A 23,535-nucleotide genomic window follows, 5' to 3' on the forward strand; every position below is an offset into this window, starting at 1 on the left:
TAAATTATAGTGACGCTCATGGATTTTTTCCTTACTGTGTTAATGATGAAAATAAAAGAATATTTTACCAAACACAGATTGACGATATATTGTTGGATTTTCCGGTTATCATCAAGCAATAAAGATAAATGAACTACATTTTTCTGATATTCATTAGTATTACTGTTCAAATTACTGTCTATAAACTGAAAATATTGATATTTGCAGAAATGAAAGTTTTTAAACAATCGACTAATCTAAGACACATTAAATAAATATTAGATAAAATAATAATTGTATACAAGATAGTGATGGTGAAGTCACATTAATTTGAATTTCAATAAATTCATATTAGTCTCTATGAGATACGTACAAAGATTGATTACTAAATCATGAAAATAAAGATTTAAATTATTTTAAAAACGTTTATTTATCAATGAATTATAGTACATACAGAATGCAACGATTCTTCAACACGATTGACTATATACCAATAATGAAATTTACAATTTTTTGCATTAAAGCTATAAGTAAAATATATATATATCTATAATTAATAATAATTACACACGCATATATATATATATAGATATATATATATGTATGTATACGTGTCAATATGTATTATTTGTAAAATTGTTCGCGTTATTGTCGATGTTTCCTTATAGTCTGTACAAAATTTTTAAATCACAAAAAAGCTGATATAATACATTTTTTCATCGAATAGATATACAAAAAATTTGTAAAACTAAGTATATAATAACTAATTTTTTAAATAAATAAAAATATAATCTTATCTAAAGACAGACAAGTAGTAATGTTTTTACATGGTATTAATAAATACATAACGATAAATAATATAGAAGTACGAATTAGAGGTCTTATTCAACTATTGAGACGAATTAACAATAAATTTCACTTTCAGTCAATCAACAAGCTGAATTTTTTATATTTTGTGTCAATTATTTCCATAGTTTGTTTAATAATACGAATAATATTTAAACGTTGACTATGTAATAAATACAAATTTTCAATCTAATACTTTCACTTTACGGTACTTTCTTAGATATTTTAATTTTTACAATAAAATAGTAAGAATGTTTTTCTACAATTATATCCGATATGAAAATGAAAGTTGAAATATTAGGTAATGCGCATGCAGCTTTAAAGGAAAAACAAAAAAAAAAAACAAAAAACAAAAAAACAAAAAAAAAACGATATAATAACAATGAGTCATTTACAAAGATTTTGTAATAGTCACAAATAATTTAAAAAATAATCCTAATGATATTATATAAATAATTGTATGTCGTATAAGCTATCTTTAAAGAAAGATGCCGCTTTCATTGCAGAACAAAAATCTATAACGGGAATTGTAACGAGTGTCATTGAAATAAATGCAGCTTGATTCTTTCTATACAAAAGCTGTCATTTTCAAACTGTCTTTGCCCAGATACCAAGAACGAAAGATTCGATTTCACATTCGTTTGTACCTCGAAGAATCCTAAAGAAGCCGTCCTCGCCCCATTCTCTTCCCCAAGAATTTGCAATACGCTGAAAATATGAAAATTTGATTATGAGACCTAATTATTAATAAGCACACATTATCATCGAACGCGTAATTTACTCACCCAAAACTTGATAGGTTTACCATTAATTGGCGAAGGTTGTTCACCCCAACCAATAATTCTTACAGAATGATATCCACTTTGATAACATTCAAAGAGGGGAGAATGAACGTAAATTCCCGATTCGTAATTGAAAAAGTCCTGATAAACTCGCATCGTTGCTAGAACAATCGTATTTTAAATAATCCCGTACATTTAATTAAATCGATAAAGTAAAAATCTTGATTGTATTACAAGTTTTGTTATATTACCTTGAACTGGTCCCGACGTTATGATTTCTTGCATAATATCAGTCTCGTTACCGAGGCGATAAGCCGGTCCTACTTTATAAGGTTCATTTCTTAAACTATACGAATTACGCTTTTTGCAGCCGAAATCCGTTAACTTTCCTTTCCGCAAAATCCTACATTTGTCATTTTTACCCAACCAAGGATAGCATTCATCATCGGTCAATCTAATATTACAACAAAAAAAAAAAAAAAAAAAAAAAAAAAATTATAGTGATATTATGTTAACACGATAAATCAAAATAATGCATGTAAAAAACAAAACAATTTGAAAGAACAATAAAATATTAATCAAATGTGAATATTACAAGCATAAATTCGAACTTATGTTTGTTTTAAACATATTCCTATGAATAAGTTATTTTTTTTTTCTTTTTAAGATTTATCGAGTACAATTAATACGTTATCGATTGAATTAAAATCAATTTTGTCTATTGTTCAAACAGTGCGCTCGTGCATTCAAAAGTTACATTGTTTTATATTTTGTAATCGAAATAATTTTATATCGGCAGATCGATATTACATCACCCGAACAAACGTTAATAAATAGCATAAAAAGAAATCCATTTTTACCGAATAATAGTGTAATTTATAATAACTTTCTATTCATCAATACACGCACATCACGACAAAACACAGACATTATATTATTTTATTAGATTGAATCACTAATGTATTTACATGTTGAAATTGTATTATAATTTTCGTATATTATTAAATTAAAAAGTAGTCAAAAATATCAAAAAATCGATTGAATTTGTATGATATATAAATATGAGTACGTAAAAAAGACTTTTCAGACTATACCTAAACGTCTATATAAAGACGTTTTATAGAAATCACATGATTTAAAAAAGTAATATTTATCAATCTATTGACAATATTTTATTCGTTTTTTTTTTCGTTCTTTTCTTTTTTTGAATCTACAAGGTATTTCATAAATCATTAATATCAAAATTTAAACATTAAATAATTGAATGTAAAATGACAGCGAGTCAATTACGATTGAAAAAAAAAAAAAAAAAAAAAAGAAAAAAGAAAAAAGAAAAAAGAAAAAAATTAGTAGAAAATGTTTCTATTCTAATTAATGTCTTGCAATTCAAATTGAAAGCAATTGATATGTATTATTTCAATATCACTCTATAAAACATTAATATTTATTACTACACTACTCTATTGCTATTATAACATTTTCTATTGACATTGATCAAATTAATATACTACTATGTGTAGGTGTGATATTAGTGATAAATGGCATTAAAATGACGTTGATAAATAAGAAAAGGAAATGACGAGGAGCGCTGAAAGTTACATTACCCGAATTTTCTCATGAAAAGCCAAGCTCTGTCGAGATAACCGCCGTTACAAGCCAACTGACCCCTATTATTGCACGATATCAAGTGTTGCGCGCTCAATTGAACTTTCTCGACTCCCTTGCTCATTATTGCAAATCTGTCGGACGCAACGTCGACGGTGGAAATAGCCCAGGAAGCCGCGCACCATCCTTGATCGTGCACCGGGGTTATATCGCTCGACCACCTTATCCTGCAGTCGAATGCTACGGGCAACTCGTCGGGATTGTAAATTCTTCTCACGGAGTTCATCCTATAAACCTGATGTTATTTCAACTTGGTAAGTAAGAAATTGCAACATGATAGCTATTTATTTCGATTAACTATCGCACAGATATTTATTTCTTATGGAGATTATTTAGCTCGATTATTTAACTAGAATATTATCTCTTATCCTTTCAATTGATTGTCATTGCATTAGTCATTTAATTCGTAATATAGGATAATCGGAATTATATTCACATTGTCGTGTGCATGCGCAGCTGACCATTTATTAAATTGATATCTTGAAATAATTCACTTTTCAAACGAATTATAAATATATAGAAATACAATTAAGCAGGATATTGGTGTCGTAATTAAATTTGCAAATTGTAAATTCGAGATAACTCGAGGCTCTTACCGATTGTGAGGGATTTAATGTTCCGAGCCTAAGCTTTAATCCTTCGTTAAGTGTGCGACCCCAGAATTCAGAATAATTTCTCGCCATCCATCCGGAATTTTGGAGATTTATGCTATCGATAACTTCTTGTTCCATTAAACAGCGATTTTCTTCGCAAAGAACTGCGGGTTTGTCATCCAGTAGTGAGCACTTGCTGTTGCATAAAACATATATATTATCTACGATGAATTCAATTATTTTAATTACAAAACGTTTTTCTTACCAATTATTACAGTTGTTTTTAAATTTATTCCCATAATAATATACTTTGCCATTGTGTACACAATCTGAAAATAATTTTAAGAATTTTTATCTATGAAATAGAACTTGGCATTTCATACATATAACATTGACGGTTTTTTTTTTAAAATTTTATTTAAATTAAATTTAACGATACTTGAGCGGATTAATTTTCTTAAGACGTTTCATTTATCCATTAAGAAAATATTTATTTACCACTGATTATATAAACATAATATAAATTTAAATATAAAATATAATAAAATATTAATTGTAAAAAGAACTAGTGATTAAAATTATTCATACGAAGCATTCATTTCATTTTGGGAAAAATTATTAAAAAACTATTTGTTTTTACATTTGTTTTAACAATTGTTTTAAACATTGACACGAAAGTGATAAATAAGATGAGAAAAATTTGTTTGTTTTTAATTTACACATAAATATCGCTCGAGTTAATGAAGCGAAAGCTAAAATGCGAGTCTTGTAAATTTTTTTTTTCGTAACATACGTAAACGTAAAGTGCAAAACGTAAAATATTGTAGTTTCCAAAATACATATAAAAACAAAAAAAAAAAAATGACTACGTGAAGTTAAATTGAATGTAGAAAAAAGAAAAAGTACAATCGTTATTTTCAAGAAAATCAATGAAGAAACAAAAAAAAAACAAGCTCAATAGACAGTAGCGGACTTTTGTTCATAAATAAAAATCAATTTATTTAAAATCGATAATCGTTAAGTTAAATTAGCTTAACAATGATTTTTCTCATCGTTTTATAATTGTTCGCTTATGTGAACTCATTGAATTTTCAAGCAATATTTATATCCTCCACCTCACAAATAAGAAATATATCACGTCGATAATAATAATAATAATAATAAAAACAACAACAACAACAACAATAATAATAATAATAATAATAATAATACAATTATTGGCGCAAATCCAGTATAAAACTTAACGGTCTGATTGTAACAACGAAAATTGATGAAATGTTATATAATTAGCTATAGACTTCAGGGTCACATTTCTTAAATTTCTTGTTTTCCAAGTAACGGCTTATTCAATCTATACTATTATTTAAGATCGTATAAATATAGCTCCTAACTAGCCTTTAACTCGCTTGCAATTTATATCTATCAATTTTATTTTAAATCGCGCGCTAATAGGATTATTATTTCATAGCTCGAGCTTCGTACGCGCAAACTCATTAGCCCCAAGATCCGATTAAGCATCACCGATGCACGGCCGATCTTCTGGCATTACCCACGACGGGCAGTGCCGTTAATTTTTCATTTTTCTCCCTCGTGTTCGATCGTCGCCCGTCCCACCCCACCCAGTCGCGAGACCCACCGAGTTTACATGAAAAATGGCCGTCTATCGGCTGTTAATCGGAATCCGAGAAAAGCAAAGGAATCACCTCGATTCTCGTTGGGCGCGGGCTCCTCGATGCCTTGGCAGAAGGACGCGTAGTCCGGACAGCAGTCCTCGTCTCTCGTACGGTTCCTGCAGAAGTCGTCGCAGTAGCAGAGGGTTCCAATGATCGGTACGCTGCAGTCGTCCTGGCGACCGGCGCAACAGACCCGCTCGCGGTAGCGCGTCGCGCAGTATGGACCCGTAAGGCCCGTGAAGTCCGTCCGGGCATGGCAGACGAGTAGGACGGCTGCAAGGCCCATCATCGAGCCCCATAGCTTTGCGTTGGACACTCCCGACCTGGAAATTTCAGTCTTAATCCGTTGCGTCTTGATGGACTCTTAACAGAATTGCATTTTACGAGCGAGGCTTGACAAGTTAAACCTTTAAGATGGCGGAATCGCGCTATTCGTTTAAGTCATTGAAATTCTAGTCTCCTTGTATAATCGCTTGATCTTTATGGACTTGAGATGACTAGTTGTGCCTTGATTCTATGATATTTATTTTAATGCAAACTTTCATATCTTGGTGGCTGTCATCTAATTTTTTCTACCATAATTCTCAATGATGATTCTTTTATTTTTCACTTTAACAATGTAAAATAAAATTTTTATACTTGATAAGTTTATCATTAACGACGCTCACTGCAAATTTCGTCATATTATCAGCCAAAAGTGTTTAAAGCTCGAATTTTTTTACTTTAAAATTTTATTTTTATTTATATTTTTAAGATATATTCTACGGAAAATAATATATATATATATATATATATATATATATATATACATTTAAATAAAAGAATATAGATATTAGATTAGATTTTATATAATAAAAAAACACATATTTCAAATAGAATAATGTTTAAACTCTACTGTATCTACGTCCACGAACACGCTTTTGATTGAAATTTTTAAATACTTGGATGTCAATTATAATTTAAGCCTTCTTAGTGTAATTCTATCACACGAATACTTATTCAATTTCTTTTCCTTTGATTATTGTTAAACTGCCTACATGTTTTTTAGTATCTTAAAATGCATTTCTGCTTTTTCAATAGAATACAATTTAATTATTATACAGTACATCTTGGCTCTAGTGCACGGTAATGCTACAGTTAGATCATCCCGGGCAACCATTTTTCATTCTTTTGTGTAAGCTGAAACGGAATTACGCAGATAATAGTACGTCACCTTGCCTTAGTTTATCATATATCTTAAGTGACTTCGATAAATGATTTTATCTCGTCTCTTATGTGACTACCATTAAGACATTTGCATTAAGTTAACAAGATTTTCTGGCACTCTTAGTTGAACTAGAACTTGAAATATTTTCATTCTTTTAATAGATAGATGCCTATGCATTTTTTACGCATATTCATAGCAAATATCTAATTATAAACTCTTAACTATATCAATTTTATTTATTTATCCAAATACTGAATTGATAATTTCATGAATTTTGATAACAAAGAATTAATAAATACTTAAAATGTGTTTTATAATAAATATATAATAAAATTTTATAATAAAATCTATACACAAACACGTATAGAGGAATTGAGAAAGAGAATAATTATTTTAATTTACTTCACCTATCATTATAATATGGAGAATTATAACTGACATTCTTTGCTATTCGGCTTTAATTCTTCAATTCGAATATTGTTTTTAAATTGACAACAACAACAAAATCACTCATATATATATATATATATATATATATATACAGCTAATTGAAAATATCTATTATTATTAAAAATTATTAGAATGTTTTAGAACCAGAAAAATTTTGTTGAAATGAACATTTTTACATAATTTTTGAACATTGCTCGAGTCATATAGTTTTGTTTAATTTTGTAATAATAAAAATATACCAACAATTGAACATTATTGAAGTGTAAGTGCAACATTCATCTATGGACTAAACAGTATTGTATTGCATTAGACTCGACACGACATTGCAATCCTCTTGTGAACATTGTTAGTATTATTTTTATATTAAAATTGTATTAATCTTTGTTTTTTTTTTTTCTTTTTTTTTTTCTTTTGTATCTTCGCGTCTGCAAACATTGTTATTAATATCATTTCAAACCTTATCATATGTAAAAAAAAATGTCATTTTAATCATTACATTATTAAAATTATAATCTGAAATTTAGATTATCTTTAAACTTATTCTTTTTTTATATTAATAAAAAAAATCGCTTGTAAAAATGTTTGTATACTTTTTGAAACCATAGCTATTGCAGTTTCATTTTTTAAATGTTGATCTACATTTCTACTAGTTCATAGCTATTTATACTCTGCTCTAAGTCATCAAGCACTTCAAATCGGTTACAGATTTGGACTTGATATTTAATCCTCTTTGCTTTTTCTTCAAGTTCTTACATATTGAATTTATTCGCAAGTCATATATGATTTTTTTATTCTTATCAATTTTTCGCAAGTATGCGATAGCTTCGATTACTTAAATACAAGTGAAATTATAGAATCATAATCTATGCTTTTAAAGGATAAAATATCGATAATATTTAGGACATTCTTTAACAAAAAGCCTTTAACGATAATTGTTCCTTATTTCAAAATTCCTATTATATAAATTAAAAATAAATTTTTTAATACTTATCATAGTTCGCATACTTAGGACACTTGAAATATTATGTTTTATATATAAAATATTAGAAATCAATGTCGGCTACTACTATTAATGAATTCTATTCCAAATAATTTCAAAATTAATCGCGCATAAAAAAATATAATTTAAAACAAAATTTATGATCGAGAATTTTTTACTTCAAGATTTCATATAACAAGAGTCTACAATTTTATGTATAAATATTATTAGAATATTCCCACTTGACTTAGTAAATAACACGATTTTATGTCTTAATTGAACATAGACGTGGAAAAATTATAGTAAAGTTATATACAAAAGAGTAATAAAAAAAAAAACATTTATTAATTAATTAATTATAGCGTAACTTAAAATAAAACCTATAAATGTAACGATTGTATAAAAATGTATATAATATCATAAATTTTTAAAGTGCTGAAAATCGTATCATTTTTATTTTTTTAATCTTATTTACTAATATCGAAATGTTTACATATTATTTCTATTATGTTAATTTTGTCGTTTTACGATGTATGAAAATGACATGCGCAGATGTATGGAGTCGAAAAGTAATTTACTGATAATACACATATGGTAATGCAAAGCCATTAACTAATTAACTCGCTAATTGAGAGATTATGATGAATAAAACGATTTGTTTTTTTAATGGCTTAGAGTTAAATTAAGTAGAATAATCAAAAATAGAATTTCGATTTCAACCTAAAGAATCAAATTGGAATTTACCTCAATTACGAAATGATCTTATGAATACATTTAAATGTTGTTAATAATATTTTTAATTTTATCATATTATGCCGTATACTTCATAACCGCTTATACCATGTAATATAAAATTAAGCACAATTTTTTTTCTATTGTATGATTAACGAATTCAAAAAACATATAAAACTATTTTTATAAATGTATTGTTTGTTTTTTTTAATTTCAAAAATATGAAGTTAAGATTAAATATTAATCAATATTATTGCATATTATTATTAAATATTATACGTTCATATAATCCTTAAGGTGAAATAATTCAATAAAGTACCCTTAAAGTATAAAATTATATATATATATATATATATATATATATTAATAATATTGAATGGATGATTTTTATACAAATCGAAAATACAAAAGTACGCGAAATATTTGAGTTTATTCGCCGATAATGTAAACGAGATGTATTTCTAGTTTAGCTAAAATATTCATTTTGATCATATACATTAGAAAGACGCTGTTACGGTAGTTGTAAATATAATTCAATTTAAGATTCGATCAGAAAGATATTTTATCAGACATTAATTTCATAATCAAAACACTTTTGTACTGTAATTGTTTGAACTTTGCAATTATGTTATTGACACATATTCTTCAATATGGAAAAGTACATACATATTGTTGCAATGTATCAATAGTGTCTACATGGTTTTACACTAACATCTGCATGAATATTTATGCGTAAAATTTTCCTTAAATTTGCAGCTCCATTCGTTTTGTCTAATTGACTAATTTACAAGATTTGTCTAATAGGAAGGAAACGCGAGTTAATAGTTTGCGAGTAATCGTTCGTCATAATTGAAAATAATAGTAAATAAACTAGTTTAAATGAACATGTATTTTGTATATTTAAATATAAGACATAATGTTTATTTAATCCATACTTTATATTACCCATTTCCATCAAATTACTCAAATACATATATTTATTTTTAAATATAACGCCAATTGCTATTCAGTTATTGCTTCAATTTCACTAATTATTTTTGTGTTTTGTATTTTTGTTTATTTTTTATTCGAATGTAAGAAATTTCCGTTGTTATAATCATTCTTTAACGTTTTAAAATTAAATGTAAGAAAATTGCATTCTTTAAAACCGCACATAATATTTTTGATCGCATAAGTTAGTAAGAGTGTCGAGTATAAAACTAACACCTTCAACGCATTATTCAATAGATAGTAGAAATAATAATCGAATGATAATGAACATTATGTCTATTCCTATAATCGTACTCTGTTATTTCAATTATAAATGAAATTTAAATGTTTCAATGGCAGTCATTGGAATTACCTTCTTATTGAGAAATTTAGTCGATTATTTCATATTGACTGAAAAGTCGATAGAGCGAAGACAGTGTAATTGCTCCGAGTATCATGGAGTACTTAGTCTATCAATTGCCTATTGAATACCAATCGATCCTAATATGATTGACTCGGCAATTGGACTAGCAAAGATGAAGCCGAGCTTGAATGTGACTTTGAACGTGATTATCAACCTCGCTGTCGTAATATTTCAAAGTCTAACAAAATACTTCTCTCCTCGTGTGTTTACAAACAGATGCATTCCTTTCGTCCCACTTTGAAACGCCCACGATAATGGGAGACATTTCGCCGGTCAGTTAATCGCCAACCAAACGCTCAAGAGAGTTAAGTCGTGCGAGAGAGACGCGCGCGCGAGTGCCACCGACCCAAGCGACCCCCGACACGACAGTAGTACAATATTGACGCTGTGACGTCACTACCGCGTAACGCCCATTAAAAAAAACTTTCTCCCTGTCCGGGAGCTTGTGTTGACAAGCCGATTGGCACCTTGGCACTCGAGTGTCGTCGAAGTAGACAGTCTGTCTTCTCAGCGGTGCAACATTCTCATTTACTACGAATGTGCCAGGCATCATCTCGTACTCGAGGCTTGGCGGGCACTTATTTTTAATGTCGCCAGTCGCTCATAGCGATGCAAAAACCTTTGATACCTGCACGATCAATTGGCTCGGCATTTTCTTGTCTTAGCTCTGCTTTTAATTGCCTCTTGCTGCATTTCGTATATATTCTCAACATTATTTATGGAGTGAAAATAATGCCCGCTAGCAGCAGGTAATGATATTATGAATTATGCGAAGAATTTTGGCGCCTTGCCAATATTTAAATTCGAGAATATAATCGCTTGTTATAAATGTAGAAATTAGCATCAATCGATATTCATCAGGTTTCGCTGTGAATTAGGGTCCGCCTTGATTTATATGGAGAATCATCTATTTAAGAATTTGTATCATAAATTAAATTTTCTAAAGAAACACTTAAAGTAACGGCTGCTCGCGGCGAATGAAAATGTGCAAATACCAATGAAATTCCTAATGAATTTATGGGATAAGAATAAAAAGTAAGCATAGTCGATGCTGGAATTTTAATGCCTGAGCTACATTTCGATTCGTCAGAGTTCGTTACAAAAAAAAAAACTGTTACAAAGTGCAGATGCGTGTTATTGATAATTAAAAAAAACTGAATACTTGATAAGTGAATGATATTTAAATTATGTCATTGCTCGGGTCGCAGGCATGTGAGTGGCATTAAAGCAGTATGAGCGCATGATCTAAAAGAAGTTTATAAAAATTAAAGGAAAATTACTTTTAATTTATATTAAATATTTACACGATCAGCGTATTCGCTATATTAATAATACATAATAATTAAGTAAACACGATTTTTTTCTCTTATTTCTTCATGATTCGGGTTTAATTGAAGCTTCAAGAATGCCTTGTCTTCAATAAAAAAATAAATAAAAAAAAAAAATTCTTATACAATTCAGTCATTATAGCACACTAATCAAAGAATAATAAGATTATAAGTTATAAATTAATAATTTATAATAAACTTCGGGTATAAAGAAAACATAATTGCTCAAAGAAAAATTATACGTCTCGAGTGCTCAATGCGATAAATTATATTATTTATTATGCGAGTTTGAAAATGCCTCGTTCATCAACATAAACAAATTGAGTAATAAAATAAAAATTTGTTGTTAAGGTGAATAGCAATCGTTGGAAAACATTTAACCATTTGCTTCGAAAACTATTTATTTCTTATGAAATATTTTGGCACGTTTATTAACGTTATGCATAATATAAAGTGTGAAAAATGTTTAATTACTTGTTTAAATACCACTTCAGCCATATTAAGCGTCTCGCGAGTATAAACTAAATGCATACGTTTTATATAAATAATACAAAATTGCATTGTAAAATGCCAACTTAAATTACCAAATAGATATCACAAAATTAAAAGCTTGAAATTTTTGTAACAAGATGTTATCGCTAGTTTTATGAATCACTTATTATTATAAATATCTAATTTCAAATATCAGTCCAGAAGAGATAATTAATTATTATTAATTTGTATAAATGACAATATTTCAGTTATTACCGTTACTTTTGACAATAAAATGATTTCCTTAATAATTTTGCCTCATACTATCTTTCTAACACTATTTGTTTTTTTTTTTTTTTTTTTTTTTTTTTTTTTTTTTGTTGTTGTTGTTGTAAGTTTCAAATTGTCAACACTTTAAAATGTGCAATGAAGTGATTTCATACGTAAAATATGACATATTAATTATTTAATTAGTAATTTAAGAAGAATGAGTGATTGACATAATCACACAATTCACACTATTACTTATAACTTTTTCAAATTCAGCATCTTATTTTTCTTATTTTTATGATGTAAAATTTTTATGTATTTTACAGAAACATTACAACCTTGTATATTATTTATAAAAAAAAAAATCATATAATACCTCATTTATCGACAATATTTTTGTTTTAGTTATTTGAATAAATTCGATAGCTATACAGTTCATTGATGGTAGAGCACTTTCTATTTTTTTTTTTTTTTTTGTTGAAATAATGTTTCAGATAATTTTATGGAAAAGTTTTCATAAAGGTTCGATTAATGTATGAAGTAATTTTTTGCCTGTTAAATGCCGAGATAACATGTAATTTTGCATGAAAAAGAAATCGAGACCTCATCATTATTAATAAATGGGCATTACATTAATAAATATGCCATTGTACAATATGTTCGACAAACCATATAAAATTTATGCAAAAATACATTATTTGTGAAGTATATGATTATTTAACTCTCGTAAAATCTCGATGAAAAATCATTTTAACCGTTTGAAGGAAATTTTTCTCTAAATAAACTTAAGTTAAGGAATTCGCAATGTACTTGTTTTGAGAAATTCTGCAATATAGCTAACAGTTAAGTAAATAATGATGCATCGGCTTAACTATCATAGCAAGAGAGTTTTGCTCCATCTTTGATAGTTGAGAATTAACACGCCAGTACGCAAATATTAGCGTCGACTAATTATTCAGCATTCGAGTAACGCAATAATGTCCCTTGCTAAACGTCGTTTGTCTATGAAATTTTATTTTTCCGAGCTTTCGCGATTGGATGGCAGTGCCGCTGGAAAACGCGAGCCGAATGGCGAACCGATGCATCCGGTCCGACGTCCGTGTGACGTGGCAAATTAACGATCCGACTGGCGCCACGGTGCCCTAAACAATTGGGCCACATTCAGCAAGCGAGGGAAGGAGGGAGGGGGGCGGGGTGATTAGGAAGGCGACGACGAAGGAAAACTTCCCGTTCGTCCGACCTGTCCCCCGCACTCCACAAGTGCGCGATACGTGCGTCAATAATTCCCGTGCATCCCGTCTCCAATGGTCTCCGCTTTGTCCTCTTCCTCGAAGTGCTTTGTGTCTTTTATACGAGCGGACGTTTCTCCTTTTCGCCATGTTCCTCTTATTTTCGTGTGTCAATTTGCATTTTGAATAACGAAAATGAACTTTTGTCTTTACGAGTCGTCGTCTCGACCGCTACGGATAATCATTGCTCTCTTTGTGTGCACCACGCTAAAAATATTAATTTTTTTTTCACGCTTTTAAGAGTCGAGGGGCTGCTTGCATTAATCGAAGGAGTCGCCCACGAATATAATGGCCGTATTCTTAAATTCTGACACCTGCTCCACGTCCTTTTGCTCCGCGCCTCAATGAAATTCACTTAAGCCTTTCCTCATTTTATATTTCCCTTTTTAATTTAATTTATTATTATAGCCGAGTGTTTCAAAAATACGACATGCGAAAAATCAATTTTTCGCACCTCGCAACTTCGTCTTGAAGAATCAATGAATCGCGGGGAAGAATCGTGCTTTTCATGACGAATCTCCATTAATTCTTTCTTACGATTTTAACTTTTAATTTACGACATAGTTGTTAAATTGTTTTCACGCTGCATGTCTTATATTGTATTTATAATTAAACAAATTATAGTTTACATTATATCGGCAAAAAGACGCAATAAATGCACTTGTTTCCCTTATTTAACATGACGTATAAATAAGCATTGCTGAATAAATCGCTACTTCATTATCATATGAAATTTCAACAAAAAGATTATCAGCACAATGTAATGCCACGACTGTGCCGACTAGAGTCGATATCGGAGAAATGTTTATTTGGCGCATGTATTATGTAGAATTCCTACAGCGGAACTTGAGCGCTTTAAAAGAAAGTACACAGCCTGCAATGATTTTTGTATGCCATGCAACTCAGTCGAAATTGAGCAGCCACGCATCAAAGTTAACCAATTAGCTTTGCATTATGAAAGCACAGCATAACGTTCTTGACCCACTTGATACAGATGTTAAGAACAATGATTAATGTTATCCGTTAGAAATAATCCTATACCGATGGTTACGGCTATTATGCATTTTCAAAATATCCGTGTTCTTGGTGGTATCGAAACGATTTGCGTCGATACTACTGGATTGCGGCAGATTAATCAAATGTATAATCAGCTTTATGGGCTTAAATTTAAATTATCATTTATTGTCATATTTATAATTCATGATTATGCTCTCAAACGTAGCTCTCTCAAATCTAACTCTATTATCCCATTTTTTATTCACGAACGTTTTACATATTATCATTATAAATACAATACAATATAATACGATAGATTTAATTATAATGCCATCTTCTATAAGTAAGACTTAAAATTAATTTATGTTTATATTTTTCGACTCTGCTTATCATACAAAATATTTTTATCTTTAAATTCTTATTCGTGTACCTTTAAGAAACTTGTATAGTAAGGTATAATGCTTGGATATTTCAAAAAGGATCGGGTGAAACGGTACATTTTAAGTTACATTCATAGCATAAGACGAAAAAATTGCTTAGAAATATAATACACCGACATATATTTATACAATAGTGATGGGTTTTGAAAATATATATATTTTTTCTTTTTTTTCTTTCCATTAAACAAAAAAAAAAAAGTCTTTTTATTTATTATTTAAAAAAATGGAGATATCTAGATAATTATCAATTCTTCGAAAGAATCATTCCTCGTACGGTTTTCTGAAACATGCGCGTACGGACGGACACATGCAAACCAGCATGCGAAGGCACTGTAATTAAATAATTAATTTTTTCATTCATATTCGGTACATTCGACTGTTATTAAATTTGTAATTTTTAATGTTAGAAAGCATTATGCTCAGCATTGAAAAAATTGATGCTTCATAAAATCTTAAATAAAATGAATTATTGTTTAATTATCACCATCTTATAATGGATTGAAAAATAATGAAAAAGAAAAAAGAAAAGAAAAACTATTATATTAAATTGCCCATTTTTCAATAATAAAGATATAGAAGCAAAGATATAAAAAGCTTGTGTATTCATTGGCCTTATAAGGTATAATTTTCTTAGAATAATAAAACATAATAGTATATTTAGTTAGGCTTAATTCCATTTTACATAAATTTAATGATTAAAAAATAAAAAAAAATTAAAAAAAAAAAAAAAAAAAAAATAAGTCTGTTTAATAAACTTGAATCAAATGCCGTTAAATGCATAAATATAAGATAATATTACATGTTGTATGATCAGATTAGTTGAGCGTTTAAATCAAGGAGTTTGCAATAATAAAACGTATATTTTAATAAAAGGCTATGCATATAGTATATTTACAAGGCCTAAAACCAATAGAGGCTCCGGCTCGTATATTTTCTTGACAAATGCCAGAATTTTAAAGTAAGTGGGCGTTAATGATTCTTATATCCACAATGGTAGTGAATCGCATCATCGGCAGTAACAGAAATATCAATGAATCGACTTGGCTACATCAAATACGATAATCGTAACATTTGCCTCGCAGCTTTGCCTCTATAAATCCGTAATAATCTAAAAATATATGCTTAGGTGTGCCATTGCCTGTATTGCGATAGAGTGCACCTGATGACGCGGATCCGTGACTTAAACGCACTTTATGATTTAATACATATGGTTATTAATGCTCGATACTCACTCGATATCTGTCCTTTTTAATCCAACATTAAATAATTCATATTTGCATTATCGATAACCTACCTTGGCGCTGTTGTTGTTCTTGTTTATTATTTTTTGGTTTTTTTTTTGGTTTTTTTTTGTTTTTTTTTTGGTTTTTTTTTTTTGGTTTTTTTTTGGTTTTTTTTTTTGTTCGTAACAAGAACGAAATAAATTAAATGATTCGAGGATATGATTAAGTACTCCGACATAGTTGAAAACACATGATGATATACACGTTAATGAAAAATTCTTTGGCACTGATAATATTTCTAATAATATGATTAGTTCTTGGATTGAACCTTTGTTAGAAATCTTACATTATTAATGACTATCCAAAAGCGAATTTCATTACATACTATCTATAAATTATTGGGTAGAAAATCAAAAATGCAAATTAAAAATATGTACAAGTAAATCTTAGAATGAATGTTGAATAAACATGTAATTACGGTGGTAGCCATATCGTTAATTATAAATGTTCGTTTGAATATATGATTTGATTGAGATTTAATTTTATTTAAATCTTCGGTCATGAAATATTAATTAGTAAAATTACTTGGTTTTATAAATTGGCGAATTAAGTGTATACTATAATTTAACAGAATATTCTTAATAATTATTACTTATTTCGTAGAATGATAACGATTTGAATGAGTGGATAAATAAACAGAATTAAAAAACCAAATAAATTCTGATGGTGAGTATTATTTTTATCGAAAAATATCTTTGTGTAGCTTATAAACATTTAAATGAAATATCGGAATTTCCATCCTTCGGCGTTAAGGCCGTCACGATGTTGTTTGAATAACAATAGAATCATATTTTATATATAAATTATTAATATTTTTGAAAAATACAATTTTTGTTTTGGAAGCATGAATTTTTCCACCGCTAAAAAAAAAATTATATTCATCAAAGTATCAATAAATCATAAATTACCAAATCAATAATCCTTTAACGACTAAAACCTCCTATACATCATACATGTACACGAGTATTTTCTCGCTTAATAATCAAAGTTATCTTTATGCTAATTGTTAACTAATCATCATCCATCTCGTCTAATGGCTTCAACATTTGATATATTGTATTTAAGTTTTTAATGATTGGCTGTCGTGATTCGAGATAAATGAAATTTTTAACATCCAACGACAATATTTATCTTATTATAAATCTAATTTTTGTTATGAAAAGTACAAACAATATTTATATCAATCAATGTTTTGCAAATAATTTGATTCTTAAATATGACGATCATTACATACACGATCACTATTTTACCAATTTATTAAGACATTTACTTAACAGATTGATTTATCTTACATACATTGTTAATAAATATTTTTCAATAAATGATAAATATTATTGATATTATTTGGCTTATTTGGCGAATATCCAAATTATTTGCATCAAAATGCTTTTACATTTACGTTACTTCCAATTGTCAAGATCTTTATTGTTAGTTATATGAAATACATTGTAAATGTAAATAATAGAATTAAAAGTAAATCTAAATCCAATTACACTTATCATTATTTTAAAGTAATGTGTAATTTACGATACAATGCATTATGTAAGTTACAGAATTGAATTATATTGAAGGGGCACTATTGTTCAGATAATGAGTGAAAAAAAAAAAAAAAAAAAATGTTGAAATTATACTTTAAATGCCAGTTTCGATGTTAACATTAAATTATCATACGAAAAATTTGTCACGTAAATAATATTTCTCTCATATACAAGATAAATTCGTGCAATATAATGAAAGGAATAAAAAATTTTGACTGAGAATGTGAATAATACGAGTGGCAAAAGAGTGCTCACATTAATAAATATAGGCTACCGCGAAATTAATCCGAAGATTATTCAAAAATATTCCGTCAACAGAATGCTATGCCACTTTATCGAATTAAGGTGAGGTCTTTACCGCGCGAATCATAGATAGGCGAGTGAACTCTTCGCGAAAACACTCGCAGGTATAGATTCTCGTCGGTGATATATCGAGTTCATTGCACATTGTCGCTTATCGCAATAAAAAAAGTCTTAAATCCCGAGTTTACAATAAAAACAAGAAAAAGGAAAAAAGAACAAAACGATGAAGATAGAAAAGAAAAAAAGACGACCGGTTCGCTACAAATCTAATTTTTATTGACAGCCGTCACGGTAAATCACTAGTCATCAAGGGCCTTGCCTCGCAACTTATAATGAAAAATATTAGATATTCGCATGGATAAATATTAATTTATATTCATTGACCTTCCTGTGATACACGCGGAGTTGGGAGCGATTGTCCCAGATGCCAAGCTCGATGATTTTTTTATTGTAATTATTTACTAAACTGCTTAGTTATCATGTGCGGTTAGTTAATTGTTTGAATTTGCCGTCGTTTAACGTTGCCGTCGCAATACAACATCAATTGCATCTCCTAGTTTCTTTATATTCCGAATACAAAATAGCGACGTATCTTTAGTTTGATGGTTGAGTAAAGAAAGAGTGAAAAAAAAGAGCGAAAGAATAAAAAATCCTTAAGCGTATTTCAAGAATTCGATATAAAGGCGAAAGTGCAGAAACGAGATATTACATCGGACAATGATAAGGTGAAATAAAGCAATTATCAAATATTTCATTAAAATTGTAAAGTAAATTGGTCTTTTAACGATAAGTACTTTACGAAATAATATACAAGTATAATTTAATTATGTAATTGTTTCGAGTCGACTAGAATACTAAAAGTTTCCGCATCTACTTTCACTCTTTATAGCTACTCAATTATTCATAGACATTATTAAAATGCGCACGCGCGCACGCACGCACAAAGATTTTTATACGTTGTTTAGAATTTTATATTATACACTGTGTTACAATAAAAAGCCTTAATTTATCACGTTCCTATGCCCACGAATATTACAGCAATTCCCAGAATAAGTGTCGCCAATGAGGAATTAAAAGATTATGTGGTGTGTGGTGGTATAGGGTTAGGGGGAAGGATGGGGAGATTAAGGGCGGAGCGCGAAGTAATTTTCAATATAAATATTTTGAATAAATAATATTATATTCCTTTGGATTGAGCGGTAATATCGATCGGGCCTCTCGGCAAATTATAAGCCTAGTCAAGCTGATGGATGAAGTAATCGGCCAACTCGTGCGCCGGGATCGATGCTCTTAGGGCGAGGAATACCAATCAGGTCTCCTATGATACATGACTAATCAATGATTCAAATTCATCTGCGCGTAAACAATGTATGAATGCCGGTGGACGCAAAAGAGCCGCTCGATGGATATAAATGGATATAAATGAACGCGGATCGGTAGATTCACGATAAATGCTTGGCATGAAACATGTGCTTACGAAAATGAACGAATTAGCGATTTTGTGCAGAGCGTGCGTTACCGATCATGCCATACTAGCTGAAACTTTCGTGCATCGGCTTTTTTAAGAGCCGCTTATTACGTAGCCAAGATGCAGCGCGTAATGATCGAGCCGAGATAAAACGCTGAAAACGCTGCATTGCAGTTATTCTTCGGTTTATGGCGTGGATTCAAATAGGCGCGCGCGAACGTTAAAACACGTGCGTCGAGGGAGAAAGGGAGAGGCGAAACGCAGGCTTGTCAAGATAAATAATACTTCTGGAATTCGCCAGCGTTTATGGGACGGATCGTCATCGATCTAGAATAATCATCGACGAAATGACGAGGTTCGTGCTAATTGCGTGATTCACGCAGCGGCATTATCGCACTCTCCTCCCTTCTCTTTCCACAAAGCTACTCTGGACTTTACATGCTGAAAAAGTCCAAGACTAACTTTAACTCTACTAACATCATTGTTGCGTGGACTCTCACCTACAGGCTCATCACCAAGTGCCATCAATTTCCAATTGAACGAATAAGCCAATCATTACGTATTTGCCCTAATTCTTAAGATTATTGCACAATCGTTTAAGAATATGTAAGATAGGAATTAGTGCGGTGCGGGTAATCGTCGGTGTGGATCGACGAGCGCTTATATCAAATACGCAACACGTGTTCGGTTTTCCGCTCGATATGACGAGAGACGCGTCGTACGAGTCTCACTTTATCGTTCCAACGAATCGCGCTAACAATAATTTCCTAATAACTCACGCTCCGGGAAGTAATTTCGGATTTTCTCACCTCCCTCCCCTCACACACACACACACACACACACACACACACACACACCCCCTCCATAACCGACACCAAATTCCTACCCGATCAACTCATCCTCCTCCTACCCCTCATCCTTCTCCTTCTCCACCTCTTGCGCGAGAGTTCGGCTCAGAAGCGAGCGATGCTTGAAAAAAGTAGGCTAATTATTCGCATAGATAGCGGCAACGAGAGGAAGAGTCACGCTGCATGAGTCCGCCGAATACTTTTCTCATTAGTGCGCGTAGATAGCTTTCTCTCGAATACTCTCCTCCGTTCAGTTCGGCTCCGCTTTATCCCACTCTATTCCCGTATGCCGACGATGGGCGCTCTCGTTGTGCCTTCATCCTAAATATCCGATCAACTAATAATAGCGATGAGTCGAGGCGATAGGGGCGCCTGCTGCTGTCCTGGATTGCCCTCCCGCGAAAACAACGCGAATCCATCCGCGGAGCCAGCCACATGTGCCTCGTACCTGTTTGGCATCTCGGCGCGTAAAATTACCGCGACGACGACGGCCATCGCATCTTTGATCAACGAACGAGTGTACCAGACCAGCTGAGGAGGGAAGGGAGATTTAATGGGGTGCGAGGGAGGCGGGGCGCGTGTATGAAGTGACGGAGAGGGGCGAAGTTTTCAAAGAGTGCAATGACTGAGGGTTGACGATGAGAAAATTCGCTGATGGAAGCGGCGCTTTCGTAGTCGCGCTCCGTTCCAACGATGGGGCTATCGTCTAAATTGCATTTACATCCCACTCGCACTCGCCTAAGATTTACAAAATGACGACGACATCCTAGTAGCTTTAATCAACTTAACGTTAAAAAAAAATAATCGCGCCCGTCGCCAGAGATTTTCCCATATTTCCGAATGAGCTGCGTAATAATGCACCGCCTAGAGTCCCATTGACGTACCAATAGTATCGTTTGTTCGGTAAATAAATCGCGTTTACATTGACGGAATCCTCGTTTTAAGAAAAGAGTTTCGCAGTCGAGGGGCTCGTACGCACAAAGACATGATAATCTTAAGCTTCGTACCCGCGTTGTCTAATGTTTCAACGGTTGTGTGTCAACGCTTGTGTCCCATATAAAACGATGAGCCTATACATCGTATTTCGCTCAAAGATAAGTAACGACGTATAAAAACAATTCAACTCCCCGCGCTAATTAACAATTAATATATAAAATTAATAATAAAAAATAACGTTGTGTGGAATGAAGAGTGAAATCATGACGTTGCTTTTCTCTTCTTTTATTTTATTTTGCTCATTTGCTTTGTTGCTATTTAGCTCATTAGCTGTTTTGCTTTTATTAAAATTAATAATCAATCATCGTCCGATCCCGTAAATGCAAAGGGCCACGGGACACTGACGGTTATTTCGCGAGTCTGGCGATTTCTAGGTCGTGTTCGATAAACTGAGCTTATCGACTGAACAAATTTTTATTTTCAATCGCATACATTGTAAAATCTTAAGAACGTTAAAATTAATTTCGTAACTTTGGTAAATAAATACGATAGCAATGTTTATTAGAGTGATAGCGTTTGGAATTATAATAAGAATGAGCGGGCGATATGATGAAAATGTACAGCTTCAAGATGAAATCGGCCCCTACGAACGTACATGAATGGATTATCGTCACTCACCACTTACTCGGCGTATTGTCGTTGCAATATCATCGATAAAATCGTGGAAAAAAAAAAATGCATTTTTTAATGTCAAGCTCGAAGATAACGCATCGCTTTTCATGCGAGCCTTTATCGATATATCGTATCGCTTCTCAATGGTCGAACGCGAGCGAAAACAAACGATAAATAATGCGAGCGGACGCACGATAACAAATGCGCGGAGCGCGTCACTTCAACGAATTAGTTTAAAAATAAGAAAACATCATTAAGCATTGCGGAACGCGGAACAAGATTAAAAAGACGTAGAGAAAGAGGAGGAGCGCGGCGCGAGCACCCGAATGGCGAACGGAAGCTGAAGGATGGCGTTGCGAAAGCGGCACCTTTTTTCGAATTTTTTTTTTTTTTTTTTTTTTTTTTTTAAATATCACAAGTGTTGCGAAATAATAAAAGAGGAGGAACGGGGAGGAACGGCGAGTCCCGAGTCGAGCTTCTTACGCGCTTTTTGGCGTAAGTGCTTGCGGCGGTTATGTCATCGGCGTTGACCCTTACTCTGGCTACGCCGAGCGAGAGGCGCGAATTCAATCGCGGGTCCGACAAAGGGGACCCTGCTCGTTAAAATCGAAATCCCGATAACGGCCAGCGAACTGAGCGATCTCTCCTCCGCGGCCCACCTCCTCAACCTCCATTGTGTCCATTGTTTCGCGCGTGACGAAGGGGAGAGCGCTCGAGCCAGGGCTCACGAAGATCGCGATGTCCACGTCTAATCGTAACCCTCCTCTCGACATTTATTCCCGTCGAGACGTTACCGATAACGCTCAGGATGGGTCCACGTACCCGTAAGTCCCAATTCGCTCGGGGCACTCGCTCACTAGCGCTAATCCTCGCGCTAATCGCAACTCGCCCGATCAACCTAACTGTCTATTTGCGGTGTTACTTGTTTGCTTTTTTCTCCTTTGTTTTTTGTGTTTTGTTTTTTGTTTTTTCGTTTTTTGCTCGGAAAGTAGGAATAATAAGTAGAAAGGGGGCGGGCGTGAGAAAGGAGCCTCGGGCGATTGGACGGTATAAACGCCGCCAGGGACAATAGCAAGTAATATACTCACATGGCTGGGCAGGCGCTTGGAGGTTCGACAACGACGAATCCACCACCCTCGACACTTCTCCGGCTAATTCTTGCTCGGCGAGTCTGATGAAAGCGAGAGTGCGACGGGGTGGAGCCGCGGAGACGATGTGCTTGCGAGTCGAAAGCGCGAGCCTCACTGACCCAGACGGGTACCGCGGAGGTAAACGTAAGCCGAAGCCCCGTACGAGGAGCTGCGAGTACACGTCGTCTCGTCGTCTCGCGCCCGTATTACAATTCGGTTCTAAAGCGGCGCCGTACCAAGAGCCACGATCGCACTCTCGCGCGC

The 23,535-nt window shown here is 32.1% G+C and overlaps 1 protein-coding gene across 1 annotated transcript; it reads right to left on the minus strand.

The window, feature by feature from the left end:
- Positions 1-1,241: 1,241 nt before the first annotated feature.
- On the minus strand, positions 1,242-23,535 carry LOC105363999 (tubulointerstitial nephritis antigen-like). Its single transcript, XM_011501829.1, has 8 exons — positions 23,230-23,535; positions 5,569-5,861; positions 4,131-4,194; positions 3,869-4,061; positions 3,212-3,507; positions 1,859-2,061; positions 1,611-1,768; positions 1,242-1,533 (listed from the first exon to the last, which is right to left on the minus strand). Coding segments are annotated over exons 1-8 (1,329 nt in total). The 5' UTR covers positions 23,232-23,535; the 3' UTR covers positions 1,242-1,413.

Source organism: Ceratosolen solmsi, unplaced genomic scaffold, assembly GCF_000503995.2.
Source record: "Ceratosolen solmsi marchali unplaced genomic scaffold, CerSol_1.0 scaffold23, whole genome shotgun sequence".
Lineage (NCBI taxonomy): Eukaryota > Metazoa > Arthropoda > Insecta > Hymenoptera > Agaonidae > Ceratosolen > Ceratosolen solmsi.

What these genes read in the sequence shown, in the direction of transcription:
- LOC105363999 (XM_011501829.1), bottom strand. An exon ending in AAAAACAACTGTAATAATTG is followed by an intron (nt 4,062 to 4,130) that starts GTAAGAAAAACG and finishes TTTATGCAACAG; the next exon opens with CAAGTGCTCACTACTGGATG. An exon ending in AACGTCGGGACCAGTTCAAG is followed by an intron (nt 1,769 to 1,858) that starts GTAATATAACAA and finishes CGATTGTTCTAG; the next exon opens with CAACGATGCGAGTTTATCAG.